The following is an 18,641-nucleotide window of genomic DNA, read 5'->3' as shown; positions in this document are numbered from 1 at the left end:
TGAGTATAACAAGAACACTACACCTAATTAGCCATGTAAGATCTTAAGCAATAAAGCCTCTAAAATAGCATGATTTCCTCAAAGCACAAGCAGTAAAAACTTCTTAAGAGCTTAATCGCATTTATCATGTGCAGTTAAAATTCATACGATGTGCAGATTTACAAACGTTATTCTTGAAAAATGGTGTCTTACAGGTAAACAATTATTTGCATACATTTCACTGCATCAATCATGGCACTAAATGGAAAAAACATTTTAAATTATTTCCAGTATTTCACATTTAGCCAGCTCCACAGAGCCAGCAGTGGTGGCCAAGTGGACAGAATTTCTTATGACGTATTAGACAAACTCTGTCTACATCAAAGAACGGACAGAATCTGATTAGACTTACTTGCTACTCCTGATGCAAGCCCATAGAGCAGTCCTCCCCCGTCCGACTGCTGTGAGAGCACATGTGCTCCTGGAGGGGGTGGCTTTTCTTGTCTGATAAAGTTATACAATAAGGTTTTCACAAGTTTGCTGGTATATGGAAGACTACACAAAAAGAAAAAAGAAGAAAATCAAACTCATGGTTATGGAAGCCCCCTGATTTTGTATAATATCATTTATATAATCTATTAATAGCAAAGGGATTAGCACAATTCAAAGAAATGTAGCACTGTCACATAAGAGGGAAGGCTGTGGGCTCTGAGATCAGACTTGAGGCTTAATTCTGGCTTTCCTGTTTCTATGCCATAGCTGTTGGTCAAGTCACTTCAACTCTTGAGCGCCGGTTACCGTACTGGTACTCTGTGTAACCGGTGACAATATTATAAATTCAGTGTATTATATAGTACCTGGTTCTTGAAGGGAGGTAGTAACACAGAATCAGTACGGAAAAGCAAGAATTAAAAAGCATCAATATAAAAGACTACATATTTTAAGCATGAAATTATTCAATTTATGCATGCATATGAAATAAATATATATTTCTACTCTTTCAAGTAATGGAATGAGAGAAGGGAGAGAACGCAGGTGAAAAAGGTACGTGTCCACAAAGTAAAGTGATAAATCAATTCCAGCAATCTAGAGAAAACTCTGTAATGGACTCCTGAGCCAAAGGGCAGGCTCCTTCTCTATTACCAGTGATTTGCAAATATGTTCCAAACAGCCTTACAGGATTCTGTGACCGTATCACAGGTACAATCAAGGGAGCGAGAAGGTGCCACACAGATAACCCAGGCAGCAAGATGTGGGAAAGACGAAGCTCCTCCCACTCCCTGAGAACTTTAATCGAAGCTGCTTTATTTGTAATTGTTTTGCATTCGCCAGTTCTGTGAAGAATGTGTCCACAGAAGACATGTGTGTGTGCGTGTGTGCACGCGTGTGTATTTTATCTACCCCAGTCCCATTAGAAGACTGTAAGCTGCCACTCAAGAGCCACGCGTGCCGGCACGTGGTTGGCGCACAGTTAGTACCGCGACTGCATGCAAGTAGGAGCGGTCAGCTGAGACGCTGCTGGCCAGTCCAGACACAGGGTGACCGCGTGGAGATGTGGCCGTTTTGACAAGACGGGTGAATAGGGGAAGATTCGAAATAATTTCAGTGGACAAGCAGGACTGGCTGAGCGCGTAGACATAGAGAATGATGCAGAGAAAGGAGAAAGAGGGCTTCAAAGTTTCACTTCTAGAAAGAAAACACAAACACCAGAGACGTGGAAAGCCGTGGAGATGAAAGGCGCAGGAAGGACGGACCGCTGAAACAGGAAAGCAGAGTTTGGTTCCTTGTGCCTTGGGTTTGGAGTGTGGACAGAATCACAGAAGGAAATGTCTGGCTGGACAGCTGGGACAACAGCGAGGTTAGAGGACAAGACCAGAAATAAAGATGTAGACTAAGAAGTAGAAAAATGTAAAAGAGAAACATACCATCGACCTTGCATCAAATACTTGTGGCTGATGCTCTGTCGCAAAACTTCCTTGTGGAAGAGTTGACAAGAAAGGAAAACCACCATTGTTGATACAGCTTCAACTGAGATTTCGTACGTAATATCTCTGGAGAAATAGGAAACAAACAGAATAATGATACCATTGGAAATTAGCTCTTTTCTAAAGAAGCTATACATTTAAAAACACAACGTAAATATTCAACGTGTTTCTAGATTATAAAGAAATACTAATACATTTAACATAAAAATTAAGGTGTGCCTGGGTGGCTCAGACAGTTAAGCAGCTGCCTTTGGCTCAGGTCACAATCCCAGGGTTCTGGGATTGAGTCCCACGTGGGCGGGGATTCTGCTTCTCCCTCTCCCTCTGCCTGTCACTCTGCCCATTTGTGCTATCTCTCTGTCAAATAAATAAAATCTTAAAACACACACACACACACACACACACACACACACACACACACACACACATTAAGTCAAGCAAATATATGAAGCCCTTTCCCAGCCATTAGCTCTTGCACTTGGGTCAGGCATCCCATGACTTTCCTACTTTCCAGTTCCCATCCTCCGCTGAATAGCAAGTCTCTTGGTGTATAACGGAAAGCGTTACCCGCAGTTTCGGCTTGGAAGACTCACCCTAAAGCTCTACGTTCATCCTTGTTTAGTTATAATACAGAACATATTCTGGAATACGCAGAGTGTCAAACTGAAGAGAAGTCCCCAGTGCAGGAAAGAAAACGATGTCTTTTCGTGGCGATAATCACTTTACAATGAAAACAACGGTATATCCTAACAATCTCTACCTCTACTGTCTGCGGCCTCAAGGCCAGCTCTGCATGGTCAGCAAAATGTGTACAGGGAACACATTATACCTGTTTTATTAAGCATGTTTCTCCCAAGACCATCAGCCCCCCTTCAGAAATAAATCTTAGATCAAATAAAAGGAAACGAAGTTTTGGCTGAGCAGGAAGCACAAACAGGAATAAATTCCTCGAGAAATCTTTAGTTATTTCAAAAGTATAACATGATTTTCAGGGGGACAAGTAACAGATCAGGAAAGTGCAAATCTCAACCAACACAGCAAAAAGAGTAACAGCTCCAAAGGAATATCAAAATATTGTGACACAACTGAAATACTCATGGAAAGTCCCCCCCACCAAAAAACACTTAACACCTATTTAAATGAGGCTCATTAAGCAAATTAAACGTGACTTGATTCTAGAACTGGGCAAGTGTAAATTCTGCAAATATTTTAAGGAATTATTGCTGATAGAAATCTCTTTTAAAAATAAAGTATATGAGGGCACCTGAGTGGCTCAGTGGGTTAAAGCCTCTGCCTTCAGCTCAGGTCATGATCTCAGGGTCCTGGCATCCAGCCCCGCATCGGGCTCTCTGCTCAGCAGGGAGCCTGCTTCCCCCCCCCCCTCTGCCTACTTGTGATCTCTGTCAAATAAATAAATAAAATCTTTTAAAAAAATAAATAAAGTATTTGAAACAGAAGAGGTCCAGGCAATTGATATTATGTAATGAATAAATCTCAGTTCTACTCAGAAATCTCATTCAAAAGTATTATAGAACAATTCCCTCTCCTGACGGTTTCGTAAGTAGTGTTGTAAATATTAGCCACAAAAAACACAACTCTTATATTTGTTCTTACTCCTTGAACTGAATGACAAGCCTGACATGTCATGCTATGATTCATTAATTCTTCATAATGCTGATCTGACTGCCTAGAACCCAAAAGGTTTGGTATCACAGTTATCATGTATTCATATAGCCCATGCCTGTCAGAAATCCACTCTCCATGTCAACTGGCTAGGCTTTTAGCTACATCAGGGCTTAAAGCCAAATCCTGAAGAGCAAAATATCTTGCTACAGGGTAGAGCCTACCTAGATAGATGACCACCTCCAGGACATTTGATAATTACTGCATCAATAATAAAGAATCACCTGCAGTGGTTTCTAACTTATAATTTAACATCTTTTTCTATGTCCCAAATCCAAATTCTGTAAAGCTATAGGAGTGAAGGGTAGAGGGTTTCTTGTTGGGAAGCAAGGAAAGCGGACAGCACTTTATGTATATTGACTCAACAGGACATTTGTAGTTTCATATGAAGCTGTAAATCCATTCCCCAAAATTCCTAAACAGAACTAAGTGGTCCCCCTTGTGTGCTTCCGTAGGTCTATGGATAAAAGTTCTACTAAATTGTTTATTATATCGTACTCCGCTTTGTAGGTCTTCCAACAAATATTTACAAAGACCTTATTCTTACTATGTCTAGACAGGCATTATGTCCCATATTAGAGACACATCCATCAACAAATAGATAAGGCTCCTACCTTTTTGGAGCTTACAATTTAATGGAGAAAACAGAACTCAAGAAATAATTACACCAAAAAGGGTCGTAAAGAAAGAAAGCAAGTCACACCATGAAAGGATTATAGGGAATTCTGGTTGTAAAGCTCTTATAAAAAAGTGACATTAAGTTAAGCCCTAAAGCATGACTGGCAAGCAGTTATATGCACATGAGTTTCTTTCCTTTTTTTTTTTTTTTTTTTAAGATTTATTTGTTTGAGAGAGAACACGTGCTCACGTGCAAGTGGGGCTCCTTCTTATGATCCATGAGATCCTGATCCGAGCCGAAATCATGACCTGAGCCAAAATCAAGAGTTGGACGCTTTACCAACTGAGCCACCAAGGTGTCCCAAGACGACTCTCTTTCACTAGAACACACGAGATTCTAGCTAGGATCCTTCCATTTTTTAGTTATTTGTATTCCCAACTCTAGTACGTAATAGACACTCAATAGATAAATGGATAGAGAGACAGAGAGATCTTTTCTTTTTTGTGAATTTTTGAGAGAGAGAAAGAGAGAAAGAGAGAATCTTAAGCAGTCTCTATGCCCAGCAGGAAGCCTCACACAGGGCTCAATCTCACAACCTTGAGATCACAACCTGAGCTGAAATCAAGAGTGGGACACTTAACTGACTGAGCCGCCCAGGTGTCCCAAGACCAAAGGATCTTTAATGCTCTGATTTTTATTGGAACTGACTGACTGGGTCTTCCTGAATAGACTCATGAGCATAGTGGACAAAGCATACATATTTTGGAATAGCAAAAAGGAAAAAATGTGTGAGGCCATGTAACACCTGATCATAATACAAAAGAAAAATGATTGCAAACATAAAGGGAATTTCATGAAGGACCACGATGCTGCTGATTGACTGAGAGGGTATCTTTTATTCATTTTTCTGACCAGCATCATTTATCAGCAGTAAAACAAAAGACACATAGAGTGATCTGAATGGAATGACTTAATGCCATGAAAATAATAATTCTACACAAATTAATCCTAAAGTTAAGTCAGGAACTTTTCTAGGAATGTCCTCAAGTGACTCTAAACTTTTTATGGAAGAGTAAACATGGCCAAGGCAACCTTGAAAATAAAGAGTGAAGAGAGGGACTTTAACCACCAGGTATCGAGCCATGCCACGCAGCTGTAACAATAAAAACAGCATGGTTATTTGCACACACACACACAAAACAGGCAAATGAATGAAACCCACCTAAGAACCAAACATGGCTCACACCTGTGGTGCAGGTGTAGACAACACACAACAAAGACAAATTCACGAATCAATGAGGACAGAAGAGACTACACAGAGGATGGTGCTAGGAACAACTGGCTCCTTTACAAAGAAAACAGTGATGGTCCCTATCTAACAACACACTCAAAGCTCCATTACAGATGGGTTAAAGACCTGGATGTGAATTGTAAAGCTAAAGTTAACACAGGAAAACATATGATGGTTAAGTTTGGAACATAAGCCACATGGAAGGACTTCTTAAAAGCCTGAGAGCACAAACCATAAAGCCCCAAAATGTACTTAATCACATTAAAATTAAGGATTATTGCTTAACGAATGAAACCTTGGACAAAGGTAACAAGCAGATGATAGATTAGAAGAATAAGAAACTCCTATCTAGAATGTTACAAACAACTCCTGCAAACGGCCAAGGAAAAGACAAGAACTCCACTAGGAAAAAAGGGCAAAGTTTAAAACACTGTGATACCCTTTTCTGCCCTGGAAAATATGAAGTGTTGGTAGGCATATGGTGATATATAAACCCTCAAGTAGTGCTGATGGGAATACTAACCAGAGCAGTCGTCCTCAGACAGGACGACTATGACCCAACATACATATATATGCCAAAGAGAAACTCGCAGAACTGTTAGAGGACTGTGGTAGGCAAACTCTAAAAGGACCCCAATAAATCCTGCTTCCTGCCATTGATATGTCCTTGTGTATTGCCTCCCCTTGAGTGCAGCCTGAATCTAGTAATTCACTTCTAATAAACATAAAAGTGAAAGGATGCCACTACCATGTGGAGGTAAATTTACAAAATGAACACGGATTGCATCGGGCACCTTCTCTTGCCTTTCTTTTCCTTTTCTTCGTTTTTTTCTCTGCGGGAAGCCAGCTACCTTGTTGTGAGCTGATATATGGAGAAGTCCACCCAACAAAGAACTAATAAAGGAGGTCTCCAGTCCACAGCTAAAAAACTGAAGTCCGATTTCCTTTGAGTAACTGAATCCTGACAACAGCAAGTGGGAATCTAGAAAGCAGGCTCTCCCCCTCCTAGATGAGACTTCAGATGAGACCACAGCCCCAGCAATGAGCTTAAGCACAACGTCGAGAGATCTTGGAGTCACCGGCACCATGCCGGCTGCACCTGCGCTCCTGATCCTAACACTGGGCATGAACCCTACTTAAAAACAAACAAACAAACAAACAAACAAACAAAACCCATGTACATATAACATTTAGTTGCACATATATATAAATAAACAATGCACTAAACACACTTAAAATGGCTGTTTACAGGAAAGGAGATCAAGGAATGGGAATAAACGGGAATAAGTGAATGGATTAACACCAAATGCTGGGAGCGATGGGCCTCACAGGAACCAGTAATGATAACGATCCTTGAAGCGAAGAATGTGATCGACTCAATCCTATGCCTGACGTGTCCAAAATCAGGGACAGGGGAATGAAGGGGGCATCAGAAGTCAGACATACAGAAGTGAGGAAACGCTTTAATTCAAGAAACAAAGCGTGTGCAATAAACTTCCCACTGGAGCCCAGTGAGGACTCAAGGAAAACAGTGACCAAAGGAATGGCAAAGAGTAACCAGACTTGAATCACATGGAACAAATGAAACTAGCAGCACTCAGTGACAGACCGGATACTTAAAGTAGGCAAGAAAGACGAAGACTAATCAAGAAAGTCAGGCTTCTAGATTTAGAACTCAGAGACAGTGATAGCAACCTAAACCAAAAACACTTTTCTTTTTCCATGAATGGATGTTGAATTTGGTCAAATGCTTTTTCCACACTTACTGAGACACCTCATATGGCTTTTCTAATTTATTCTGTCAATATAGCAAATTATGTTGATTGAATTTCAAGTGTTAACCGTATCACATTCTTCAGGTAAACCACACTGATGATGATGTACTGCCCTTTCCATATATTGCTGGATACAACTTACTAATTTTTTTTTTTAAGGATTTTATTTAGAGTGCCTGGGTGGCTCAGTGGGTTAAAGCCTCTGCCTTCAGCTCAGGTCATGATCTCAGAGTCCTGGGATCGGGGCCCCACATCAGAGTCCCTGCTCAGTAGGGCGTCTGCTTCTCCCTCGCTGCCCCCTTCCCATGCACACGTGCATGCTCTCTCTCAAATAAATACATTTTTAAAAAATAAAACAAATAAAGATTTTATTTATTTATTTATTTGAGAGAGTGAGTGCTAGCATGAGCCAGAGGAGGGACTGAGGGAGGAGGAGAGGCAGAGAATCTCAAGCAGACTCTGCACTGAACGTGGAGCCTGACGTGGGGCTTGGTCTCATGACCCTGAGACCATGACCTGAGCTAAAACCAAGAGTTGGATGCTTAATCAACTGAACCATCCAGGCGCCCCAACTTACTGTTTATTTTTAAGAGATTTTTCTCCTATACTGATAAAAGACAGAAGTCTGTAATTTTCTTTTTATGTAATGTTTGTTGGGTTTTAATATCAGGGTTAGGCTAGCCTCACAAAACATTATCCCATCTACTTTGGAAACATACTTTATGGAACTATTTGCTTCATGACACAACACTGAACAAAGACAGCAGAAGATTATGTACCATATGAATGAAGAATATAAGCATGCAGATGCGAACAGGCAAAAAATTTAAAAAGCCACCCTGAGAGATGAGATTATAGGTGACCATTTTTATTACCTTAAACTTTTTAAATGGGAAGGGCATGAAGAAAATAAGTGGGAGAAACATTTGCTCCAAACTGATTATCTCTACTGTGAAATTTCCTAGGAAAAAAATTTCATAATTAATAGTCTGAGGATAATATCTAACCTCATTTTGACCACAGGTGGTCTTAATGATTCCTCTCTCTCTCACTTTACTGCAAACAGTCAAAGTAACAGAGACTGCAACTAGGGAAAAACTATCCAACATGAGTATCTTAGTGCTTGCGGACTGCAATAAAACTAACGGAGACTGGGCGGCTTATAAACAAAAGACTCTCTCCTCACAGTTCTGAAGACTAGAAAGTCCAAGATCAAGGCACCTGCAGATTCAGCATCTGATGAGAGCTACCTTTCTGGTTCACAGACAGCGAGCATCTTTTTGCTGTTATCACATGGAGGAAGAGGGGCAAGGGACCTTTCCAGGGTATCTTTTACAAGGGCACTAATCCCGTCCATTAAGGCTTTGCTTTCAGGACCTAACCATCCCCCTCCTCCCCAAATACCATCACCTTGGAGGTTATGAATTCGGGGAGGACATAAACATTCAGATCATAGCAATAAGTTAGCCACACTTACTGTATCAGTTAGGGCTCTGCAGAGAAACAATCCACAATATATGAAGAGACATATACAAAAAGAGATTTAATATAAGGGATTGGCTCATACAATTACAGAAGTTGAGAAGTTCCATTACAAGGCATCTGCAAAGCGAAGGCCCAGGAAAGCCAGTGGTACAGTACACATCAAGACCCAAAGGCCTGAGAACCAGAAAAACCCTGGTCTAAGTATGAAGGCCCGAGAATCAGGAGCACCAGTGTCCAAGGATAGTAGAATACGGATGTCTTAGCTCAAGCAGGAGAGCAAATTTACCCTCCCTCCATCTCTGTGTTCTACTCATGCCCTCAACAGACTGGATGATCCCAGCACTGGTGAGTCTGATCTTTTTGACAAAGTCTACCAATTCAGATGCTAACTGCTTCCAGAAACATACTCATGGACACACCCAAAAAAAATGAAATCATGTTTGACCTCTGGGCACCCCTCAGTTCAGTCAAGCTGTCACACAAAATTAACTATCACATTTGCCCATCAAAGATGTAAGTTAAACGTTTAAATACTGGCAGAGTGCACGGTCACAGATTGTTTAAAAGCATTTAGTCATTAAAAGCATTTAAGCACTATTTGAAAGATTTTACACCTAGAAATGTTGTTCCTACAGAAGAAACAAACAGCATTCCAACACTCACAGGCACCTCTAATTGTAATAGCCATAAAAAGCAAATACATACTTTGGTAAAAAACAAATAAACAGGGACTCCTGGGTGGCTCAGTTGGTTGGACGACTGCCTTCGGCTCGGGTCATGATCCCTGAGTCCCGGGATCGAGTCCCACATCGGGCTCTCAGCTCCACGGGGAGTCTGCTTCTCCCTCTGACTTTCTCCTTGCTCATGCTCTCTCTCACTGTCTCTCTCTCAAATAAATAAATAAAATCTTTAAACAAACAAACAAACAAACAACAACAAAAAAACCTTTTTACTCAATATAAAGCTTGGTAGCAGAGCACATACAGAATTTGCAATTCCTAGTCACAAAATAGCCTATAACTATGAGCCAAAAACCAAGCTATTCCACATGTCAACATACCATTTAATATGAATAAAAATATAAGACTTAGAGAAACAAAAAAATTACCTAGAAAGAAGAGCATCTAGCATCTTTTCATGTGTGCATAGAATAAAAAGCAGTTTAAATACATTACAGTCACTCGGATTTGATAATGACTGAGAATACAATGATCTCTCTTAGAAGAAATCTACTGAGGAGACAAGCAGGCATTTCTTATTTGTAAATCATTGTTATACAAGTTATAAATGGACTTCATCAATGATACTAAAAAGATAGTGAGATACATACACACTGTTGGAACAACTATATAGCCTTCTAAAAGGGGGAAAAAAAACCCAAAAGCTTGAATCTATACCTCAGACCCTGAACTAAAAGAAATCCCAAATATATCAGAAGTTTAAATCTTAAAGGAAAAAAAAAAAAAACAACCTTACACGACAAGATGGAAGGTTCTCTTATAACATGCTTTATAGAAGGCCTTTCCAACCATTCATTCCAAATATTCACTGAGCACTTACTATATGCCAGGCCTCCTGGAGCTTATATTCAAGAGGACAGGCAAATAAATATGCTACATAATAAACTAAAAGATTATAAGTGCTCTGAAGGAAACAATCAGTGCATGAAGGCTGGACAGGAGTACCTGGTTGGGGAGGAAGGGTAAGGAATAGTTATGCTAAACCACTATGAAAGAAGTCCAAAATCATCCTTTAAACCACATCAAAGTTCATTCCTCTGCCACTTAACAATCAGATAAAGCAGGATCTACTTAATAAAATACAAAGGCCATGCTGGAAAGGAAGTTCTGTCACCCTCTGCACATATTTCCAAGTTTCCCATCAGAGAGAAGGGAGAAAAATCACTCCAAGGCACGTCAATTCTTTTTAAGTAATACAAATGTTGTATATATCACTTCCTGGGGTACACATGTATCTCGATCGGCAAGCGAGGCTGACCAGCAACATCTTTACCTGGACAGCTTCTGCCCAGCCAAAGTCTAATAAAGAGGAGGAGAATGAATCTGGGGGGCCACTGACAATCAATCAAAGATGTGTTACAATTTTAAACAGTAAGACTCAACATGAAGTTGACATTTGAGCAAAGACTTGAAAGAAGTAAGAAGGCAAGAGAAGGGTCTGCCGGAGAGAGGGACCAGCACATGCAAAGGCTCTGAGCTAGAAACATTTTTATTTAAGGATATTTAGCATATTTAAGGAAGTCAAATGGGGCTAGAATGAAAAGTGCACGAAGGCAACCAGCAGAAGGGCCAAAAGGGTCAGCAATGAGCCAAAAAGCCCATTCAGAAGGCCTAAAACCTGCAGAAGACAGACAAATTCAAATTCTTAAAAACCGTGTTTAAAACTTTATTATGGCAAAACAAATGCATACTATAAGCCAATAAGTCAAAAGGTACATTTAGAAAAACATATACTTTAAATTTATGTCACAAAGGGCTAATCTTCCTAATATAAAATGGGTCCTAGAAACAGATACAACAGAGGCCCCAGTATGAAAATGAGCAATGGATAGGAGCAAAAAAAAAAAAAACAATGTTAATAACTCTAACATCCAACAAGAAGGGAATGATTACATATAATTTGATATTGACCTACCACAGATCATACTGTTGTTGGTTTTTTTTTTTAGAAGAATGAGAAAGGATGTAGGAAATTAGATAGAGCTCACACGCAAGGCCAATGGGAATGTAAAATGATGAAGCCTCTGAGGAAAGTTAAACACACAATTACCAGATGAACAGCCATTTTACTTGTAGATACATGCCCAGGGGAACAGAAAACGTAAGTCCACCCAAAACCTTATATAGGAGTGCTCGGAGCAGCATTATGAGTAATGGTCAAAACCCAGAAACAACCCAAATGTTTACCATCTTACAAATGGATAAGCAAAATGCGGGTACGCACACAATGGGATACGGCTCAGTAATAAAAGGGAATGAAGTACTGAGACTTACTACAACAAGGGTGAACCTTAAACTCATTGTGCTAAGTGAAAGCAGCCAGACATAAAAGACCACATAGCCTAGGTCTAAGTCCATTAGTAGGAAATGTCCCAAAAGGGCAAATCCACAGAGATAGCAGATTAGCTGTTACTAGGGCCGGGCAGAAGGAGAAATGAGAAGTGGCTGCTCATGGGTACAGGGTTTCTCTGCGCAGTGGTGAAGATCCAAAATTTGATGGTGATGACAATTTCACAACTTTTGTGAATATACTAAAAACCACCTAATGATACACTCTGAAAGGGTAAACTTTGGGGTAGTTGAATATTCCCGTAACAAAAATGAGAAAGCTCTTCAAATGCATGTGTACAGAAGCTGCCAGGATAGACTTTCAACTGGAAAAAGAGGAAAGTTCAAAACAGGATGTACGATTTCCCTCCTTTTGTGTGAATTCAGGGAGAAATAAGATCCTGTGTTCATAACCGCATCTACATCGCATGAACATCCTCAGGAAGGACATGTAAGACACTAAGCACAGTCGTTCTTTATGGAAGCAAATGGGACAGCTGGACAGATGGAGGACCAGCGTAGGCAGGAGACTGTTCACATATATTTTCATGTGTTTGGATATTTAAGCAATATGCTCTAAAATTAAATTAATCAAGAACTAAAAATAGAAGACTGTCATAAATGTTAAAATTAAACTTTTCTTGATTCAACTCTAAGGACATAATGAAATAAGAGCAAACAAAATTAAATCAGATTGTGGTATGCTATAAAAGTCACTGAGCCAAAATCAGGAGACCCAGGCTCTGCTTCTCAGCTCTCTATTAAACTCATTCTTTCAATTTCAACAAATAATCCCTTTGGGTCTCAGTTTTCCTATTTTTAAATAAGTACATCAGGCAAGATGATCTCTACTGTCATTTCTTGCTGGAACTTTCTATAATGCTCAAAAAAGGGAATTCAAGGCAATGTTAGACTTCTGTGAAAACAAAATCTAAAATGTATTAATTGGCCTATCCTAAATGCCAAATAATCAGGGAAAAGAGCCAGACAGGCCAATACTTGAAAGAAACCAAAATGCTACCATGCTGAGTGTGGTGGTTTTTAGAAGATGAAAAATGTTTTAAGCCAACAGATCTTTCTTGTTTTAATGTCCTTGTATGATCTTCAGAAGATTTTCATCACACAATCGCCAAAACAAAGTCAACTTTAAAAAGCCAAAGTGTTGCTCTGGCTGCTGTATTATCCCAAGAACTTTCCACCATCTGGGCTGGAAATGTCCTAAAACAAACTACTGTTGGAGCAAGTTATTAATTTCATGTGAAGAAGAAAAAAAAAAAAAAAAAGACAGGCGCCTTGACCTTGTGCTGCTCTGCTAGGGCAGAGTGGAACACTTGGATAAAGACAAAAGCCTTCATGAAATGGGTGTTAGTGTTGGCTAAGGACAAAGTCAACGAATATGGAGGAAAAAAACATCCTCTTCTGACTTACTACTGGATAAGAAACAGGACAGTATGTAAATGGAACATAAGTTTAACAAAAACAACAGACAAGTTCAAAGGATTAAAACCAAAATTTAGAAATATCAGGGTCATGCCACCAGAGAGAGTGTGAAAGTGAAACACGAGGGAAGACTAAAAAGTGGTAGAATGTATTAAAGATACCATCAGTGGCAGTGGTGGCTAGTTTTCAAAGGTAACAAAATCAAAGACATGGGAATGCTTCTTGTTTATAAAAGTCTTAACAGTGGAACAGAAAGAGCCTGGAGGTTAGGAATCAAAAATCTGGATTCTGGTCTCAGAATGGTCACTCACTAGTTCCATTAGCCACCTTCCCTATCAACTCCGTCATATGTAAAAATCAAGGGGGTGGATCAAATAAACTCAATATCCACTCCACATTTTCAAGATTTCTCAAAGCACTAGTGTTCTATGGGGCGCCTGGGTGGCTCAGTGGGTTAAAGCCTCTGCCTTCGGCTCGGGTCATGGTCCTAGGGTCCTGGGATCTAGCCCCGCATCGGGCTCTCTGCTCAGCAGGGAGCCTGCTTCCTCCTCTCTCTCTGCTTGCTTGTGATCTCTGTCAAATAAATAAATAAAGCCTTTAAAAAAAAAAAAAAAGAACTAGTGTTCTACATCTAACACTGCATCAAATGTATCAATAAAAATATAGCCACATATCTTCCTGAAATAAAGTTCAACAAATTGAGTTTTTAAAGATAACCTTAAAGATGAAAAATTAGGCTGGATTGATAAGATTCATATATAATATTTTAAAAAGATGGAGACATAATAATAAAGCAAATATACCAAAATGGTTATATGAGTGTTCATAGTGCTGTCATGCCAACTGAATATGCTGCATTCATAAAACAGAGGAAACAATCAGAGGAAAAGAGCTCTCAGGAATTAAAAATGATTACTAAACCTTCATCAAAAGTTAGAAATGGCTTCTGAATATATGAAGAGATGTTCAATTTTACTTGTAATGAGGAAACATATATAAATATCATACTATGGGGACACCTGGGTAGCTCGGTCAGTTAAGCATCTGCCTTCGGCTCAGGTCATGATCCCAGGGTCCTGGGATCAAGCCCTGCATCAGGCTCCCTGCTCAGTGGGAAGCCTGCTTCTCTCTCTTCCATTCCTGCTGCTTGTGTTCCCTCTCTCGCTGTCTCTCTGTCAAATAAGTAAATAAGATCTTAAAAAAAAAAAAAAGATTAATATATATAAGTCACACACAAAAAAGAAGAAAATTAACTCTTTGCGGTAGAATTGAAAGTTTGCAATTATTAGTGTACTCTGCCGCATTCATACTTTGTCATTCATGTATAAATAACAGCAAAAGAAAGTAACAAATGTACTCTGTACCAGTCTTGGCTTTATAAGAGTAAAAACTCTTTCAAGGCAGAGTCAAGTGTTTTCAGGGACACCTACTAAACTGACCTTAGGAAAGTCACTTCCCTTCTCTGTACTTAAGTGACATCATATATAAAATGAAAGGGCTAGAATAAAGAAAAGCTGAATTCTAATCCTAAAAACCCAATGCACATCTGGCTCTAAATAGCACATAACCTACAACAGGCAAACACAGGCCATAACCTACAATAGGCAAACACAGCCAGGATCCAGGATCCAGGACCCAGCTCTTACGGATGCTAGTCTTTCTGTCATACCTAATGCCGGGAGAGCACCAGCCCTCCTAAGAAGCCAGGCACTACAGAAACTTCTTCAGCTTCCAGATGAGTCAGCCTTGTTCTTTTGAATCTCTCACATACCGAGTCCTATGCCTACTGGACTTGTTAGTGAGCTAGTGCTACTCTTACATACGGAGAAATTTAAAATAGGAAAATTAACACAGAAAGCAAATATACTGAACGTTTCTGAGTACTTAGTATGGGTAAGACAACACACTTTTATAATCCTAAAGCATTTTACAATTTACAAAAGCATCTTCAAGCGCACTGCTTTGGTCCCCAACACAGTCTGAAGCAACACAGTAGGCAGTGAGGACACCAAACAGAGGAGGAGATGCTCCCTCTCGGCCCCTGTCCCCTCCACAGCATTGAAGGACACGAGGTACATACAGTCTGGCTCTTCCTCCAACAGCTACAGGAGTTGGTCTTCAAACTGAGGCACTTCAATTTCCTTCTCTAAAATACTGAACAGCTGAACTAGATGTCTTCAAATGTCTTTTCCAAGAAATGAGTTCTGGTCTGCTACCCCTACTTTCAAAATGAGAAACCCGAGGCGTGGAGTGACATTGCCGGTTGGGGGCAGAGCCAGATTCGAGCCCCATCTTCTGCATTCAGAACCAGAGAGGTTTTTCTCCTATTACAGAATACTTCTACACTTCTTAATGATAATCATTAACAATAATTCACAAGTTATGAACAATCTGAGCATGTAACTTTTAAAATCAACATTTTTTAAAAGATTTTATTATTTGACAGAGAGAGACACGGTGAGAGAGGGAACACAAGCAGGGGGAGTGGGAGAGGGAGCAGCAGGCTTCCTGCTGAGCAGGGAGCCCGATGCGAGGCTTCATCCCAGGACCCCGGGATCTGACCTGAACTGAAGACAGACGCCTAATGACTGAGCCACCCAGGCACCCCTAAAATCAATGTTATTTGTGGTACTAGCTATATTTAAGTCAGACTTCAATAAACATGTAAAGGTCTGCATATTTTTAAAAATTTAACTGAGATCCTCCCCTCCTCACCACACCAGAAATCAATTTTCCACCTAAAATGCTATTGTGAACTTAATATATAATACTGTCTTGGTGTATGGAAATGCTATCACCTTTAATTCAGTGCTTCTAAGGACTTAAATACCTCACTGATTGAGCCTGAAAGCTATACTCGATATTTCCCTTCCAGCACCTAAAACTTAAACACTGATTTGCTTTAGGCACCCGCTCTGCAGAGGCTGCATCTGGAGGGTGCCGAAGTATCAACAGGCAGGGCTATAGAAAGGCATTTTTCCAACAGTCAAACCCTTCAAGGCCAACCCAGGTCCCTCCAGTTCCTTCATTCTCCTCCATCAACCGTTCACGGCTTTTCACATTCTTGAACCACCTTATCACGGTTAGCAACAAGAGTTTTCAATGTTCAAATTTTCCACAGTATAACAGTGAAGCCAATGTCATAAGTTTACGGGTTGAATCATAAATATGCATTTCCTATCATTTTATTACATTTCAGAAACCCTATGAAGAAAGAAAATCTCATAAATAAGATTCTTAATCAGTTCCATTCCTCCCCAAATACTTCCAGAATGGATTTTAGAGAAAGAGTATATATATATAATATATGTATAATATATATTAAAAAGTATTATATAAAGAGTATATATATAAATATAAATATGAAAGAATATATTTTACATCTTAATAAACAGAGAACTCTATATGTAATCAAACAGTTAGTCCTTCTAAAATTCAAGACGCCTGGGTGGCTCAGTCGTTAAGCCTCTGCCTTCAGTTCAGGTCATGATCCCCAGGGTCCTGGGATCGAGCCCTGAGCAGGGCTCTCTGCTCAGCAAGAAGTCTACTTCTCCTTCTCCTACTCCTCCTGCTTGTGTTCCCTCTCTCACTGTCTCTCTGTCAAATAAATAAAACCTTTAAAAAAAATAAAGTCTCTGCCCCATCGAACAATAAACACAGCTTGTCCATCCCTAATTTCTCACAACCCGTATGCTCTACTCAAACTAAATGCACTTGTGATTCTTCAGATACATTATTTATATCCAAGAGGTCCTGAGCAGGCCCCTCTCTGGCTCTTTGCTGACACAGTCACTACTACTCACTACAGTTCCAAATGACTCTTAAACTTAGGAACAGTTCCTCCCCCTGGGCTTTTTTTTTTTTTTTTTTTAAAGGATTTTACTCATTTGTGAGAGAGAGAATGTGCACAAGCAGGGAGAGAGAGCACAAGCGGCAGGCAGAGGGAGAAGCAGGCTCCCTCCGCACTGAGCAGGGAGCCCGATGGGGGCTGGATCCCAGGACTGCGGGATCATGGCCTGAGCCAAAGGCAGACGATTAACCGACTGAGACACTCAGGTGCCTCATGGACTCTCTTTCTATATTATCTGTCCGTCTCTAAGCTCCAGAAGCCACACCTTTCTTTGTAGAGGGCCTAGTACCTTACAGATAAATGCCATAGTCCCAATATACGTTTTTCAGAATGAACTTAACAAGAGAGAGATTATTATACTGTTAAGGGATAATGTAAGGACTGCTGAGCTATAAAGCTGATGTCCCTACACTACATAGTCTTGGACCACTCAACATTTATATAACTAATCTACCACTTCCTCAAATATTGCTATTTGGAAATATCTGAGGATATTAGTTCTCAGTGTTTCTGCTTCTATAGCCCCTTTCTATTTCTATTTCTCCTGTCTATGAGACACCTAGTTTTCATAATACAATATACCAACTACAAAGGGCTCTGAGCCACTGCATCTGCAGTAAACGCGCCTTAGCACTATACTGTGTTTCTGTACAGACTAGATGATGACAAACAAACAAAATGCCTTAAGCGCACTGAACAGGTTGTGCCCCTACCATCTTACTCAGTCAACAAATATTTGTCGAGTTTACCACATGCCACGCTAGCCTGAATACTAAGGATAACAGCAGTGAGCAAAACCAATGCAGGCACGGGAACAGTCCTTGTTTTCACAGAGTCATCCTTCTAATGTTATTTGAGAAATACAAGCGAGAGAGATAACAGACAACGTGCAAAGCCGTGTTCAGTATAAAGTCAAAGAACAAAGCAGATGACAGAACAGAGAATGAGAAGCGTGCTTCTATTTTAGGGTGGTCAGAGCGGTTATTCCTGAGAAGCAGACCTCCCCTGAGCAGAAGGAAGCGTGAAAGTCAGGACAGGAGCCATGCAGATATCTGAGGGGAGATAGTCAAGGAGGAAGAAGCAGCAGCAGCAGCAGCAGCAGGGGCAAAGGCCCTGGGGGCAGGGGTGGGTTGGTCTGTCCCAAATCAGCATGGACACGGATGCGGCTAAAGCAGCAGGAGGAGATGGACGAGGTCAGCAGATAACAACAGTACCCCTGTACTAGAGAGGTAGACAAAGTCACATCACACAATTAGACACACCCAGAAAAAGGCAGTGAAGTTAATCAACTAGGAATGTCTCAGCTTTACCAATATAGAACTTATTTAAAAAAAGAAAAAAAAAGATAAATGTTCTGGGGCACCTGGGTGGCTCAGTAAGTTGGGATCTGACTTTTGGTTTCAGCTCAGGTCATGACCTCAGGTTCATGCGGGATCAGGCCCCACATCGGGCTCAGTGCAGAGTCT

At 40.3% G+C, this 18,641-nt stretch overlaps 1 protein-coding gene across 4 annotated transcripts in view; it reads right to left on the bottom strand.

The window, feature by feature from the left end:
• DYM (dymeclin) overlaps positions 1–18,641 on the bottom strand; it is a 335,376-nt gene that overhangs the window by 237,509 nt on the left and 79,226 nt on the right. For all 4 annotated transcript variants that reach the window (XM_032310930.1, XM_032310934.1, XM_032310932.1 and 1 more), the window contains 2 exons: positions 1,905–2,030; positions 392–534 (listed from right to left, as the gene is read on the bottom strand). In XM_032310930.1, coding sequence (XP_032166821.1) covers positions 392–534; positions 1,905–2,030 — 269 coding nt within the window. The remainder of the gene's footprint in view (positions 1–391; positions 535–1,904; positions 2,031–18,641) is intronic.

The sequence above is a fragment of the Mustela erminea genome, chromosome 13 (genome assembly GCF_009829155.1).
Source record: "Mustela erminea isolate mMusErm1 chromosome 13, mMusErm1.Pri, whole genome shotgun sequence".
Lineage (NCBI taxonomy): Eukaryota > Metazoa > Chordata > Mammalia > Carnivora > Mustelidae > Mustela > Mustela erminea.
Note: the sequence above shows the minus strand (reverse complement) of the source record. Positions and strands in the feature narration are given on the sequence as shown.